Source organism: Alligator mississippiensis, chromosome 4, assembly GCF_030867095.1.
Source record: "Alligator mississippiensis isolate rAllMis1 chromosome 4, rAllMis1, whole genome shotgun sequence".
Taxonomy (NCBI): Eukaryota; Metazoa; Chordata; order Crocodylia; family Alligatoridae; genus Alligator; species Alligator mississippiensis.
Genome location: NC_081827.1, coordinates 18,858,848 through 18,875,236, shown reverse-complemented (window position 1 = coordinate 18,875,236; position 16,389 = coordinate 18,858,848). Strand labels below are relative to the sequence as shown.

The window sequence follows — 16,389 nt, the reverse complement described above, 5'->3', positions numbered from 1 at the left end:
GAAAATGCTACTTTACGATGTTAAAATAAGTTGTCACCATACAATCACGAGGTGGCTCTTGCATATCATACTAATTTCCATACCACATGCACCTCTCCCCAAAAATTAGTCATTCAGAAGTCAGGTGTATGTCTTAAACAAAGAGAAGTATTTCTTCACTGTAATGGAGACAGAAGGATTATGGGGACTATGATCATCACGGGCTCACCTTGGGCTGATCCCTCCAGCCACACTGAGCAGGGGTGGAGTCTCTTTTTTCAGCATCACCCCTCCTCTTCCTGCTGCAGAGTCAACAGAGAGTTTAACCTTCTCATAGCTACTGCCAGTTCAGCAGTCAGCAGAATGGAGGCAATTCACCTGTGAGCATGTTAAACCCTCTCATAGTCTCCACCCCAGCACCATGCAGCTGGAGGGTTCAGCCCAGGGTGAGATAGTGCCAGAGCAGGCAAGCCTGTGAATTTTTTTTCTTTATTCTGCTTCCAAAAACAAGGTGCATGATTTACTGGGGGCATGTGAATAAATATGGTAAGAAGAAGCTTCTTGTATCCCTAACCTATTCGCATGACAGAGTGGTATTTTGCCTTGAAAGCAGAAATGGGAGTTGACCATCTGCGCAGAACAAAATGCATAACTTGAGTAGGAAAGAGAAGAACAAGGTGAAAGAGTCATTTTATTAACTCTAAGCTACATGGATCAAGCTTTACGAATTCACATAAAAGAATGTGAAGAATCATTTTGGAAAGGTACAAGACTTCATATAAGTTTAATTTTCCACTATGGTAAAGTATATGTTCACCAAATATGGGAAGGTAGGATATAAAACAATAATTCAGAATGACCCAGTTAAATGCTTTTTATATAATACCATTTATAGGATATATTTACCAAATATTGGGCACCACTTTCTCTTTGAAAGATCTGACAGATGGAAATCGGATGCCTCATTTGAGTCACAAAGAGATTATTCCAGGGGGATTTCAAATGCATCAGAAGAAGAAATATTACTATATGTTAATATGACTCTAAACATAAACTATATGTTCCCTTTGTATTGAATAAATCTTAAATATAGCTAAAACATATGATTCAAAGACAAGCTGAACAACTTCTGGGGTGTTTTTGTAAATAAATAGTTACAAAATTAAGCTCATTTCATGTCACTTTGTTTTTAGTGACATTCTCCTACTTCAGAGCTGGGCTTGACTTGACAACAAAGGGTACTTATTACAAGGTCTTGCAAGAAGCTAGTGATGATTGGCTTCTTTTTCTTTCCTCCTACACAGTCAGATGGGTTGCAAATTGGCTGGAAGGCCGCACCCAGAGAGAGTGGTGGTGAACGGGTCATTTTTGACCTGGAGGGACATGGGCAGTGGAGTCCCCCAGGGCTCGGTCCTTGGGCCCGCACTGTTCAATATGTTCATCAGTGACTTGGATGAGGGAGTGAAAAGCACCTTGTTCAAGTTCACAGATGACATTAAGATCTGGGGAGAAGTGAGCACACAAGAAGAGAGGAACAGGCTATAAGTAGATCTGGACAGGTTACAGAAGTGTGCGGATGAGAATAGGATGGGTTTCAAAATGGACAAGTGCAAGGTGCTGCACCTGGGGAGAAAAAGCCAGCAGCATACCTACGTGCTGGGGAACTCCCTTCTTGTCAGCACATAGGCAGAAAAACATCTTGGAGTCATTATTGATTCCAAGATAAACATGGGCTGCCAACGTGGGGATGTGGTCAGGAAGGCTAACCACACTTTGTCAGGTATCCATAGATGCATCATGAGCAGGTCCAAGGAGGTGATCCTCCCCCTCTATGGGACACTGGTCAGGCTGCAGTTGGAGTATTGTGTCCAATTCTGGGCACTGCACTTCAGGAGGGATGTAGATAGCATCAAGAGGGGCCAGAGGAAAGCCACTCGCATGATCGGGGGCAACAGGGTAGGCCCTATAAGGAGAGACTACGGGACCTGAACCTGTTCAGCCTCCACAAAAGAAGGTTGAGAGGTGATCTGGTGACTGCCTACAAACTTGCCAAGGGGGACCAGCAGGCAATAGGAGAGTCCCTGTTCCCCCGAGCACTACAGGGAGTTACAAGGAATAACGGCCATAAGCTGACAGAGGGTAGATTCAGGTTAGATATTAGGAGGCACTTCTTCACAGTCAGGGCAGCTGGGATCTGGAACCAACTTCCACAAGAAGTGGTGCTTGCTCCTACCCTGGGGATCTTCAAAAAGAGGCTAGACAATCACCTAGCTGGGGTTGTTTGACCCCAACATCCTTTCCTGCCCATGGCAGGGGGTTGGACTTCATGACCTGCTTAGGTCCCTTCCGACCCCACCAACTATGAAACTATGAAACTAATTCTTAGACCAGGGGTGGGCAAGAAGGCAAATCCAGCTGGCGGCCAGACCGCATTTTCAGGCAGCCCCTGCCCACGTCATGGTGGCTGGTTTCTACGGAGACCCCAACAGCTACGGCACTGTAAAAGCGCAAGACCAGGGTTTCCATGGAGACTGGCCCTGGCATGCAGCTGGGCAGGAAGTTGCTCCGGGGCTGGGACTGGGATCTTGCAGTGGTGACAGTGTGGTCTGGAGGTGTGTGGGCACTGGATCGCAGCTTTGCCCTGGCTCCCAGCCTCAGAGCAGCTCCCCACCCAGTTGCACTCCCTGCCAGCGCTGCTGGGGCTGGTCTCTATGGAAACTTTGGCCCCACGCTATCATGGTGCTGCTGCTCCTGGGGTCTCCATGGAAACCGGCTGCAGCAATGTGGACAGGGGCTTTTGGGAAATGGAGTCCACCATGGGCCTGATCCAGCTCATGGACCAGACTTTGCCTGCCCCTGCTTTAGACTTATAATGCATTTATATACCTCAATCTTCAGGTGCCTCAATCAAAATCTCAGTGAGAAATGATTATGCTGGAGGAAAACACTAAGCATCCACAGCTGTATATATAATTATAATTCAGTGACATATATCATCATCTTATATGGAAAATGCTTCCTGAGATACCTTCCTGACAAAGAATCATAAAAAACACAGGGATGGAAGTGACCTCAAGAGATTATCTAGTCTAAAACCTTGCCTTGTCATAGAAGGAAATTGGGTTGCTTAAGCATGACTTATTTTCGACAAAACCACATTGGCTGCACTGATCACATTTGTATTATTTTTGTATTTAGAAATAGATTTCCTGGGGGTTATTGACTGGTGTTAATGCTAGCTTGGAGTTTGAAGCAATCACATCCTTAGTCTAGAAACCTTCCCTGACTGTCCCCCACCTATACAGCTATGATTTGCTATTAAAGGCCTGGTAAGCAGGAGCAGGACCATGAGCTGTAGCTGTGAGTTGCACTAGAGGGCTGGTGAGCTAGGACAGGCTTCTATCCCTGCTCTACAAGAGGGGTGTGAGAGATTCTAGGATACTGGACGACTTCAATTTGGGCAGCACATCTGTGGGGAGTGGTGCCACAGCTGTGTGGAGTGGCCATACCTAAATGAAATAGGAGCTTGGTAGTGTGGATCAGAGATAATCTTGCCCTGGAGTGGTGCAACTTTGAGCTACATAGTGAGTGCTTAATACCGCTAAGGTGTTAATATGCAGACAATCCAGAAGTTAAGAGCTCCAGGACCTACCCAAAATTACTGTGTAATAAGGCCCAAGACATTGGCAATGCGTAGGGGGTGCTCGCAGTTGCACATTCACCCCCTGAGATTGGTGGTGATCTCCCTGCGATTGGCCACCGCTGCCGGTGGCGCCTGCAGGCGGTTGCTGCTCACCACCCCCCGCCGCCGACACCACCGGCAGCACTAGGGTACAACCCTGCAGCCCTTCTACAACATGGAGGATAACGTTTTAAGCGCTGCATTGTCTCTAACAATGGGAAGTATCAGTTGGCTTTCACTGTAAACAACACTATGTGAACTTCCTATAATGAAGAGAAAAAGAACAATCATATCACAGAGATAAAGAAGAAATCATGTATACCACCAAGGCAAATACCACCAGCCTCGTTTTATGATCAGACTATCAACTGACAACAGTTTGCATTTTTCTCTAGCTCATGATTAATGTATATATTTACCAGCTTTAGCTATTAATAGATTTTATATATAGACAAACACCTTCAAAGCTGACTGCCTAAAAGTGGGTACCTATCTTATTTAAGCAATTTTGGACTATGAGGTAATTATGTACATTCCTAAATGTAAATTGAAGTAGCTAAGTTTAGGTATTCAAGTTTGAAAATGAATAATAAAATGCTGAGTCTACTGTTTCCAGTCCTTTAAACTATAAACAGTGTTAAGGAAGCTGAGAAAAATCATGATTTCCTGTTTTACTACAGCAGTAGGTATACTCTTCTGACTTGGACCTGATTAAGAACAGAGATGGTCTTTTGGGGTTAGCCTGGTATCGTTATATCTTTTGCTGCAGTATATAGCTTTAAATCAAATTCCTACCATAAATGCAGTGATGTTGGGAAACTGCAGAAAAACCTCTATTAAGACCTCTCCTAATAAACAGGCTGAGGGATTTTGTTCACAATGTTGAAGCTTAAGTATGCAATTTTGACTCTAAAGCTGACAAGCTGTTGACAGATGTGTTTTCATATTTATTTCACTAACACAAAGGTTTCTGCTAGGGTTTTATGAACTGTGGATAGTGCATGACATGACATGCACAAGGGCTGAACAGTTTTGATCTTTAGACCTTTCTAACTTGCTTCAGTTAACCTGACCAGACATTGTAAACCCGAAGGAAAAGGAAGACAACTTTCAACACACATGGGCAACTCCATGGGTACTGTAATAGCTTTGTCTGACTTAAATCTGTGACCTATTACTATACAATTCCCTTTTTATTAGATTAATGCACCTGCAACTCCACTTTTGTTGAGTGGACAAAACTTGGTATCCTTTCCACATTCTGATATGTATTCCAAATGCTTTCATGCAATCAATTCCTGCAGCTTCTCTCTCTGTGGAGCCCTACTTTATATTGCTGTTTTGTATTCTTTTATTGAGGACAACACTTTGTGAGCTATAATGGCTCAAAGTGCATTGACTAGAAAACAGGAAGATTAAATATCTTCTCAGTGTACTAAAGTTGCTTGTAAAAGAAAAAAAAAAGGGCCTCTTGCATTAACCTAAATCACCTGAAAGGAGTTCATCAGTATTGCACAAAAAGACTCTGATCCCCACCAGGCTTGTTTGGGTAAAGGGACCACTGTTCTCATTGCAGTAGACTATGACAACATGAAAAATGACTGCTATTGTGAACACATAAATAAGTAATGTAAACATTTAACTTTTCTGATGACAAGGTGAAACATGGGTTAACTGCAAGTGAGATCACCTTAGATGTTAGGGTGCCTGTAGATGTCTGGGGATGTTGCTCCAATGCACTGTAATTACAGCGCATCAGAGAGACTCGATTGATCAATCCTGCTGGACCACGTTAATCAGTGCACTCTAGCAGCCTCCGCATCTTGAATATTCACCACGCCCAAGCATCAAAATGGTGGTGGGGGCAGTTTAACTAAAGCTTATTGAACAAGCTGCTCTAATTAAAGTGCCCCACCCCCAGAGCACATGTAAAGACTCCTCCAGTTACTCCATAATCAGTGATAGTAGAATGGAGCACTTAAATAAATTCCTACAAAAGACACGCTAAAAGAATACATAATAAATAAATCCTGTGTCATAAAACACTCAAATGCCTTATTAATATTTAAATATGTCAGACATATTTTTCCTAGGCTCAGAGGGAAATTCCAAGACTTGAAAAAGGTAATCCCCAGGAAAAGACAAAATACATCCTTGGAAATGCCTGGTCAACTCCCAGATTTCTGGGCCATCTGGTACAGTATTAAGTACTAACTACTAAGTACAAAATCTGGTGAAAATTTTGAAAAAGGGAAATCTACTTGTGTCTAGAGATGTACAACCACATTTACACATGAAAAACTAATTAATGCATGTATAAATGGGAACTGTGTACTCAAGCAAATAGACACAAATTTACATATTTATTCTGTTAAAATGAGTATAAGCAACATGTGCCTATCAATTCACAGTATAAGCAGGCCTCCATATTTTAAAGAATGAAATGCTATTTATTTCCTTCTACATGCAGTAAAGCAGCCATAAAAATAGACCATCTGAAAAATACAACAATAGCAACATACTATAGTTGAGTATTTAAACTACTGCAATGCCACTCACTTCTTGTACCTGCAAGGCACTAATAAGTCCAACTGCCAAGTATATTATTTCAAGGAAAATGGGAGGTTTGAATCAGATGCTCTTCTTCTATTGGTTTTATGTTGGAACTACTTGGCAAAATTCTATGGCTTCTATTATACAGTAAGTAAAATTATATAATAATAATGGTCCTTTCTGGTCTTAAAAAAAACCCCAATGACTGAGAAACTATCTGTAAGTTCCCATCTTCAACATCTTTCTTCCAACAGAGAGTAAAATAGTGGTAGGATGGGAAAATGGGTGAAGTGCATTGTGTTCCAGATAACACCAGCTTGTGTACTGTCTCTTGGGATCCTGTATTAAAGTGTCTTGGACTATACCCAGGACTGGTTCTAAGGTTTGGGTGAGATTCAGGAAGCCATGACTGTTAGAAAAAGATATGTAAAAATGATGCGGCTGTGCAGAAGAGTAGATTCACCCTCAGTGTGTACATCTACTCATGTGCTTTATGCGCAGTACCCTATTTTACTATGCATTAAAACATCATGTAAAAACCGTGAGATTACGCTAATGCACAGTAAAATAGGCTACTGCACATTAAGTGTCACATAAAAATCGTGCACATTCATTACTGCACATTAAGGCAGCCTAATCAGCAGTTGTTTAGTGGCTCACACTGAAGGTACTAAATTTAATGTGCATTAGGAAAATCACCTTAATTCATGGGTAGATACACTCAGTGACGTGTGTGGTCTTAGGGTCTTAAAGCCCAGCATAGAAGCAAGCAACATGGCAGCTAGAACTGTTCTTGCCTACGTGAGTGAGGTGGCCATTAGGGTTGCCACAAAGATTGTGTAACAGAAAATGAGCAACAGCTCCTGGAAGTGGTTTGTGTTCACACGGAGGCCGCTTAAAGAGTACATGAAAGGCATTGGGAACATTATAATTCAAGTACTACAGTTTAAAAGTTATAGGGCCTCATTGAGAAAGCATGTTTTAATTCATAATGAAATGTGATTTCTTTCTTCACTCTCAGGGACAAAAAGAGCTTTGAGGGCCAAAGATTGGAAACTGCTATCTTCAAGATCTAGTAATTGCAACAGTTTTCTTCCCAGCAGGAGCAACCAAAACTTGCAAAAACAAATCAATTTACTATTAAGAAAGGTGCTTTCTGTTCAGGTTAGGTGGCAGAAGGTAAACTGCAGTAGAATGAAACTGGTAGAGAGACAATTTTTGCTTGTTTCATTTTTACCATTAAAAGTTTTTGCATAGGTACAGTCTGTTCCAATTACTTAGTCTGAAATCACAGTATACAAAGAGACATTTCTGGAATAACAGATATTAAAGAAAGCTCCCATTATACCTGGACAAAGACCAGACACACATATGCAGCTTTTAGATTTAAATGAAAGATCACATCTAATTTTTCATGTTGTGTTTTTGCTTTCTGAACTGTTTGCTCCCATTTCCATAGTGAACCAATTTGTATCAGACCAAATTTTGTTCTACACAAAAATTCACCCTCTGCCTGAAGTTTTGGTTTTAATTTTCCTGTTTGAAACAAGGTCATCCTCCAACTTTAGTATCTTTCATACAACACAGTACTAGGAGTCCTCATAATGGCAAGATCCCATTGTGAGAGCTGCTGTACAAACACAAGAAGAAAAGACGGCCCCAGTTCCAAAGACCTTCTGTTACAAGCAGAGTATATCAGCTTTCACGTTTATTATGAGGATAAGCTAAAAGCAATGTGGTACTTACAGCCAAACACAGCAACCCCTATGATGCATGGGCATAACAGGACACAAATCTACAGTTAAGAAACAAAATCACTTACACCTCATTAACTGTGTAATTATGTGTATGTTAAATTTGCAGGGGGGACCTTTGAGTATGAAAAATAATGGAATTTTTTAGCTCAATGACAAGATCATGATACAGTAGAGAAAATAATAATTCCCCTCGCCTATGCTTTCCAAGTTCTTACAGCCTCAAGGCCAGATTCTCAGCTGTTATAAATCAACATAACTCTACTGGAGGTTTTATTCTTGAAGCAAACTCTGCCTAATGCACCACTTCTGTCCCATAACAGACTGGTCTTTCCCACCTCCCCAGCGCCTCTTGACTCAGAATTGTGCAGGGGATCCCTGTCCAATGACAGCACTGTAAGAATGCAGTGTTTTCTGTCCCATCCCCAGCCATGTGGACCCAGGGAAAGAAAATGAAACTGATGCAGATGGTGCAGAAGATACCATTACACTGCTTTCTGCAGGTTTCACTTTGGACAGTCTCTCATCAGTGATGACTGGCTGGTTGTTCCAGACCTTCCAATTTCCTTCCTTCCTTCACATTTCCATCTACCTAACCCTCATGAATATATCCCCACCCAAAGGATTTCCTAGCAAAAAGAAATACAAAATGTGGTGTAGTACTTGTTAACCACTATTATATTGCTCAATCTGCTTGTATGTTATATCCTTTCCTTCGACCTATGTCAGTCTTCTTTATTTTGATTAAAAGATCTGAGGACATTAACTGGCTACTACAGGATCTTTTTCAGCTCAACTTCAGGTGATTCATAGATTCATAGATGTTAGGGTTGGAAGGGACCTCAATAGGTCATCGAGTCTGACCCCCTGCATAAGCAGGGAAGAGTGCTGGGTCTAGATTACCCCAGCTAGATACTCATCTAACCTCCTCTTGAAGACCCCCAGGGTAGGGGAGAGTACCACCTCCCTAGGGAGCCCGTTCCAGACCTTGGCCACTCAAACTGTGAAGAAGTTCTTCCTAATGTCCAATCTAAATCTGCTCTCTGCTAGCTTGTGGCCATTGTTTCTTGTAACCCCCGGGGGCACCTTGGTGAATAAATACTCACCAATTCCCTTCTGTGCCCCCGTGATGAACTTAAAGGCAGCCACAAGGTCGCCTCTCAACCTTCTCTTGTGGAGGCTGAAAAGGTCCAGTTTCTCTAGCCTCTCCTCGTAGGGCTTGGTCTGCAGGCCCTTGACCATACAAGTTGCCCTTCTCTGGACCCTCTCCAGGTTATCCGCATCCTTCTTGAAGTGTGGCGCCCAGAATTGCATGCAGTACTCCAACTGCGGTCTGACCAGCGCCCGATAGAGGGGAAGTATCACCTCCTTGGACCTATTCGTCATGCATCTGCTGATGCACGATAAAGTGCCATTGGCTTTTCTGATGGCTTCGTCACACTGCCGGCTCATGTTCATCTTGGAGTCCACTAGGACTCCAAGATCCCTTTCCACATCTGTGCCATCCAGCAGGTCATTCCCTAGGCTGTAGGTGTGCTGGACATTTTTCCTCCCTAGGTGCAGCACTTTGCATTTCTCCTTGTTGAACTGCATCCTGTTGTTTTCTGCTCACTTGTCCAACCTATCCAGGTCTGCCTGCAGCTGTTCCCTGCCCTCTGGCTTGTCCACTTCTCCCCATAGCTTTGTGTCATCTGCAAACTTGGACAGAGTACATTTGACTCCCTCGTCTAAGTCGCTGATGAAGACATTAAAGAGTATCGGTCCAAGGACCGAGCCCTGCGGGACCCCACTGCCCACACCCTTCCAGGTCGAGACCGACCCATCCACCACGACTCTCTGGGTGCGACCCTCTAGCCAATTCGCCACCCACCGGACTGTGTAGTCATCCCAGTCACAGCCTCTTAACTTGTTCACCAGTATGGGGTGGGATACCGTATAGAAGGCCTTCCTGAAGTCTAAGTATATGACATCCACCCCTCCTCCTGTGTCCAGGCGTTTCGTAACCTGGTCATAGAAAGAGACTAGATTGGTCAGGCACGATCTGCCCGCCACAAACCCGTGCTAGTTTCCCCTCAGCATAATCTGCCCTGCCGGGCTCTCACAAATGTGAGCCTTGATAATTTTTTCAAAGACTTTACCAAGGATGCAGGTGAGACTGACCGGCCTATAGTTGCCCGGATCCTCCTTCCTCCCCTTTTTGAAAATGGGGACCACGTTAGCCCTTTTCCAGTCCTCCGGGACTTGGCCCGTGCGCCACGAGCATTCGAATATTCCCGCCAGTGGCTCTGCAATGATGTCGGCCAGTGCCTTCAGCACCCTCGGATGGAGCATATCCGGGCCTGCCGACTTAAAGGCATCCAGTTCTTCCAAGTGACTCTGCACCACCTCAGGATCTACGTATGGAAGTCTGGCACCTTGCTGCTGCCTCTCTACAACCCCAGTAAGAGACTTGTTGTGCACCTCATTTAGGAACACTGAGGCAAAGAACTCGTTGAGGAGTTCAGCCTTGTCCCCCCTGTCTGTCACCAATAGATAGACTTATACGTTAAAAAAAAGTGATAGAGTAATACGTTAAAAAAAAGTTATAAAGAACCAGATGCAAATCATTGGTTTTCATGCCTCTGTCCCCATTCCTGTTTTTCCAAACTCTACTATGTTGTCTTTTCAGGAAAAATCCATTATTTAGTTATATATATATTAGCTTCCACAGACTGTATCTTTACAAATCACCTTTACTATTTATGCTTACTTCATTAGTTGAATATATCTGTGACAGCAGGAGAACCTAGTTCTGTGACCACAGCAGTAGTTTTCAGTATTCTTTTTGTTTTATCTAGTCATTCCCATTAAGAGCACTATCCAGAACCTTTTGTGAAGAGTCTGAAAAAAATTACTTTTTGTAAGTACTTAGAGCAAAAGAGTACTTAGAGGAAAAGAATAAAAACAACACAAATGGTGTGGATTATTCACGAACAGATCATGTAAAATCAACCTAATTTCCTTTCCTGACAGGATAACTGGCCTAGCTGATTATGGAGAAATGGCAGACTTGATATATCTTGGCTTTAGTAAGAATTCCGACACCATTCTGAGTGATATTCCCATGAGCCCATTTCTATTCAATATTTGTTTTAATGATGTAGGTGATGGAATTAGAGAGTATGCTTATCAAGTTTGCTGACATCTGTTGTAGGACAGTTGCAAACACTTTTAAAGACAAGAGCAGAATTTAAAATGATCTTGACAAAATATAGAGATGACCCAATCAACAAGATGCAATTAAGGACAAATGTAATGTGTTACACTTAGGGAGGAAAAATCAAAAGTGCATACGCAAAATTGGAAAAAAAACAGACTAGGCAGCAGTATGGCAAAAAAGATCTGGAAATTCCAAGGAGTACACACTAAGTATGACTTGAGGAAATGTGATCCTGCTGCAAAAAAGGCAGGGTTATTCTTGGCTGTATTAACATGCCATATTTTCTTCAGTACAACATGCCCTGGAATATAATATGCACCTTGTTTTTGAAAGATGGAAGGAATAAAAAAAGATGTTTCCAAAGCTATGGCCCCATAGAGCAAGGGTAGAACCTAATCTTCAGCTGACTCACCCTCCCTTTTCAGCTTAACTGGAGCGCAAAGCTTAGCTATCACTGAACATTGGCTTCCATTGGTAGATCTAGGATTTGAAAGAGCTGAAGAGTTTTGAGGGCTGTGAAATAGAAGGAGACAGACCAGGAACAGCTAGGAGACAGAAAAATTTATCTAAGAAAGGTTAACTTGTTTAGCAGAACTTGAAGAACATTAACAAAGAAAGATTATCCTTAACATCTCTGGAGTGAAGAACAATGAGCTATTAAAGCAACTGATTCCTTCAGCTGCATGAAGAGTAATACCACAGTTGCTGCACTGTGGTACAGGGTGCTTCTATCAAAGCTCAGTGCTTCTATCCTTGGCACATAAAATCAGCTTCCCCACTTAATATATATACCTCAGTTTTCCGGGGCTGGGTTGGGTGGGGGGGAGGGTGTGTTGTATGCAAGAAAATATTATATATAAGACAAAGTATATTGATTCTGCTCTGCTCAGCAATGTTGAAACTTCAGCTAAACTACTATGTCCAGCTTGCAGGGGCCTGCCCAGCCCCTGCTGAGGCTTCCAGCTGGCGGGGGCAGGGCTGGGCAGGCCCTGCTGTTGTGGGAGCCCACTGGGCTTCCCATGGGTCCTACTGCCCCTGACTCCTGTCATTTCTGACAGGAACCAAAGACAGATAAATTTTAATTTTCAAAATTTTTTTAGAGGCCCGATGGGCCGGATAGAATGGCCTCGTGGGCCAGATCTGGCCCTCAGGCCATATTTTGCCCACCCCTTGTGTAAACAATTGATCAATAATTCTCCATGACTGTGGGAAGGACAAGTAGAAATTAGTTTTGTTTGCTGCAAAGATGATTTCCATTAGATATTAAGAAAAACAGGGGAGTTAAACATTGGAACCATCTATGTAAGGGTCTTGCAGAATCTTTTTTTGCAATGATTTTAAGAACAGGGACTGGGTATAAACATTCAGGAAGCCTGAGAAAGACAGAATTGATTTAAGTTACAGTTTTCTCTGTAAGTGGCATCATTTAGAGCAGTAGTAAAGAGAACCCATATTCGCCCTTTGGCAAATGGGGGGGGCAAATCTTTTTGATCACTTATACCAGTACAAGTGTAATGTCTGTACCTGGCCAGGCTGAACAAATATCTGCCAGGGATAGTTTAGGTACATTTTATCTTATCTTACTGAAAGGAGCTGGACTAGATGATCCTCTTCTAGACTATATATGTCTATGAGTCTATTGTCATAATAGAAGAAATGATTGTGCCTGAGTTAATGAACACTACACTGATCAAAGGGGAGGAAAAGCCATTCTCCCCAGTACAACACAGCAGCAACACAACACCCACATGTGCAAAAAAAACCATCTGCCAGTTTTGGGCTAGATGAGTCTGCTTACAGTTTAATTAAAAGAGAGGACTGACTACAGAGCAGTGCAAAGTTGCCCAGTTCCATTAGCATCAGAGAAGCACTCTCCCTTGAGGTGTCAACCCATCCTATGTGTGGAATGTGACTTGCTGTTTCTATTTCTGGCGCTATATCAAGAAATGACAAAATTAGAGAGCAGGAGACAGGGTGATGACATGAGCACATTGTTTTCCTTCCCCTTTTTCAGTGGTTTTCTCCCAAGTAAGGAGAGTAGAGACAGAAGTGTAATCTGTGCATGTCCTCAGGAGCCACATGCAATCTGAGGCTTGGAGAGTTGGTGTGGATGGTTTCAAGGTAAAAAATAAAACAACCATTAGACAAGAGAGAAGAATTCTCATTAGTCCACCTTAAACTGCACCATGGAGCTTGCCCAAATCTAACTAAATGAAAAAAAAAAATCCCCACCCAAAAGCAAAAAACACCTCCCAGAAAGCCAAATGAAACTACAGTGAGGACCCCCACTGACACATTACAACAAAACAGCAGAGTGAGAATGGACAAAAGGAAAGAACAAACACAAATGGGGCAATGGTGAACGCTGTGACTGATGAGTGTTAGCCAATGAAATGACTCACAGCTAGATGACTTGTTTACCAGAGAATGCTGTAGAATAGGAAACCTTAAATCTTGGCCATGCAATGTCATTCAGAAGTCAAATTTATCCAAAATTACAACACAGAACATTAGATATAGATGACTCCCGCCTAATTCTCCTTACCTATAAGGAGCATTAGACATAAGACCTTGAAGATAAGAAGGAATAAATCAAGCATGAAATGAGGGAAGTGTATATATAGAATTGAGACTTTCAGAAAGACACCCAGCATCCACTGTCCAGTGGGACAAAAGGGCAGTTCAATCAATGAGAAATAAACCTGGAATTAACAGTACTTTGGAGAGGAAATAAATTTGATACTTTAGTGTTAAGGCATTTCAGGTTATAGTACAGGATGTGTGTGAAGAAATAAAAAAAGTTTCTTATTTAGAATAAAGATAAATTTAGTTCTATGAAGAAAAGATAGTACCCATCGCATCAGCAATTAATTCCCATGCAAAACTGCACCTTCCTAGTTTTAGCTAAAAACAATCTGTGTTTTATCTCACTAGCACAGTAATTTTGGTCTCCCTTTACTTTCCAAAGGGAGCACTAAAACAATTAATGAATGAAGTAATAGATCATGCATATGCTATCAGGCACGGGACCATCCGTGGCACTTATTCAGCCTGGTATGTAAACAGTTTATATGCAGAAATTGTAATGAACCTGGTATCCCTTGTGCTGCACAGAAAGCCAACTGCACAATTTCACATGAAAAAAGAGATATATCTATATAGAAAAAACAAATAATACTTACCATGAAACCCTCAGTGTATTGAAACTGAGTTCTGGAACTGTCTTCTGCTGTGGGACTCAGGGGCTTAGGATCAGATAGTGAACGTTGCATCATCTTTGCTGACTTTGGGCTGGGTGGAGGAACGTTGGCAATATCAGCATGCAGTATCTTCTGAGGGCTGATGTCATCAGTGATGGGTTTTTCATAGGGTACAAAGGCTGACTCTATAACTTTGCTTGGTGAAACTGGTGAAATGGGTGAATAGAGAACTTTGGGAGACTTGGGAGGGGAAGGGACTACCTGCAGTGTAGAGTCTGCACGCAGATGAGATGAGTAGCCTATTTCTAGTGGTGTTGGGCGCTTTTTGTCCTTCTGAGGAGATGTGGTTGTCAAGTACTGGGGACTTTGTGTATCTGAATCCGTTTCTGTTTGACACCCCAAACTTTCTCCTGTATATGTCTTTTCTGGGGCTGAAATGTGTTTTATGATTTCAACCTTAGCATCCAATCTGGCTCTTATTGAAGGGGTTCGAATTGTCCCTACAGGTTCTGTTTGTACTGAGATCTCTGCCACTGTCTGAACTGCAATGCTAGACACTTTGGAAAATGGCTTACTTTTGTCTACCTCAGAGGTGCCCTCATTATATTTCCCCACACGAGCTTTCCTTCTTGATCTGCTGGAAAGATCCCATTCTTCTTGATCTTCATCATCCGTCTGAACACTTGTATCAACACTCTTCTTTGTCCTCCTTCTCCTGTTTGTGTAGCCCCGATCTGCACCATCTTCATCATCAGTTTGTACTCCACTGTCCATGATCTTTTTAAAACACCTGGGATCTTCTTCTAGGGTCTCATCAAGCTCATCATACTGACCACGTAACTTTGGCATGGAGCTCCTCTTCTTCAGTTGTTTCTCCTCTCTTGCATCAATATCCTTTAGAGACATTTCTGAAACAGAGCTTAGCATACCAGGTCTAGATATATACTGGGCAACGCCATCTGACTGAACTGTGTACCATGTCTGACTTTGTGGAATTTCAATGCCCAGCACAGCTGAAGCTGTTGTGGTCGTGTCATCACTAGTCCAAAACTGGCCATTTTCTGTAGCAGCATATTGTCCTTCCAGAAGGACTTGATCTGTGGTTGTTTGTGGGGAGACATTTCCAGAAGGGTCATAATTATATTGATATATCTGGCGAATCTTTTGCTCTTCCAGCTGCTGGTGAAGCTGTTGCTGAAGTTGCTGGATTTGCTCAAGCTGTAACTGCTGTTGAGCTAATGTCTCCTGTCTCATCATAAACTGGGCTTGCCGCTCCTCCTCTTGTTGGAATAAGAGATGGTGCTTCATGGATTGCAATTCCTCCAGCTTCTTTTGCACCATAAACTTTTCTTGTTCTCTAAACCTTTGAATTTCCTGACGCTCCCACTCTAATTCCTCTGCAAAGCGCTGTTGCTTAAGTTTCTCAAGCTCAAGAAGTTCACGCTCCAAGTCAAGCTGCTGCTGTTTATCTTCTTCAGGGGCAACGAGAAGTGCAACTTCATCTTCAATGACATCTGTAAAGCCTTCAGAAGCAGTAGTTAAAGTAGGCATCAGGCTGGTTGTCTCGGTAGTAATAGTTTCTATAGCAAGAGGTTGCAACCCTGTGTCAATATCAATGCCAACAATCGCACTGTCTTTTTCAGCTGCCACGGTTGTCAAGAAACTGTATGATCTTGGAAGTGGTTGATTCTGTTGCAAAGATGATAGTGAGGACACTGAGTCAATTGTTTGGAGAGTAGATAAATCTCTGACAGTTGTACTGAAAATAGAACCAGGCTGTGTAGTTATGGCAAATGTGGATGGTATTGGAGTTGCAACCGAGGAATAAACAACACCATTTGATGATCTTAAAACACTTCCAACACCGAACAGGGAAGGTACCATTCTTGCTTGGGAATACTGTGGTGCACTGATCCCGATGCCAGAAATCACTTGTCGAGTCTCTGGATAAGGACCAGTGGTCTTGCTTGAGTAATCCATAACCTCACCTGAAATTATAGGGCACAGTTATAGTCCAGTCCC

General features: G+C 42.5%; 1 protein-coding gene across 1 annotated transcript in view; it reads right to left on the bottom strand.

Moving 5' to 3' along the window:
• PCLO (piccolo presynaptic cytomatrix protein) overlaps nucleotides 1-16,389 on the bottom strand; it is a 552,248-nt gene that overhangs the window by 267,925 nt on the left and 267,934 nt on the right. Inside the window, exon 6 of the mRNA XM_059725816.1 lies at nucleotides 14,350-16,355. Coding sequence (XP_059581799.1) covers nucleotides 14,350-16,355 — 2,006 coding nt within the window. The remainder of the gene's footprint in view (nucleotides 1-14,349; nucleotides 16,356-16,389) is intronic.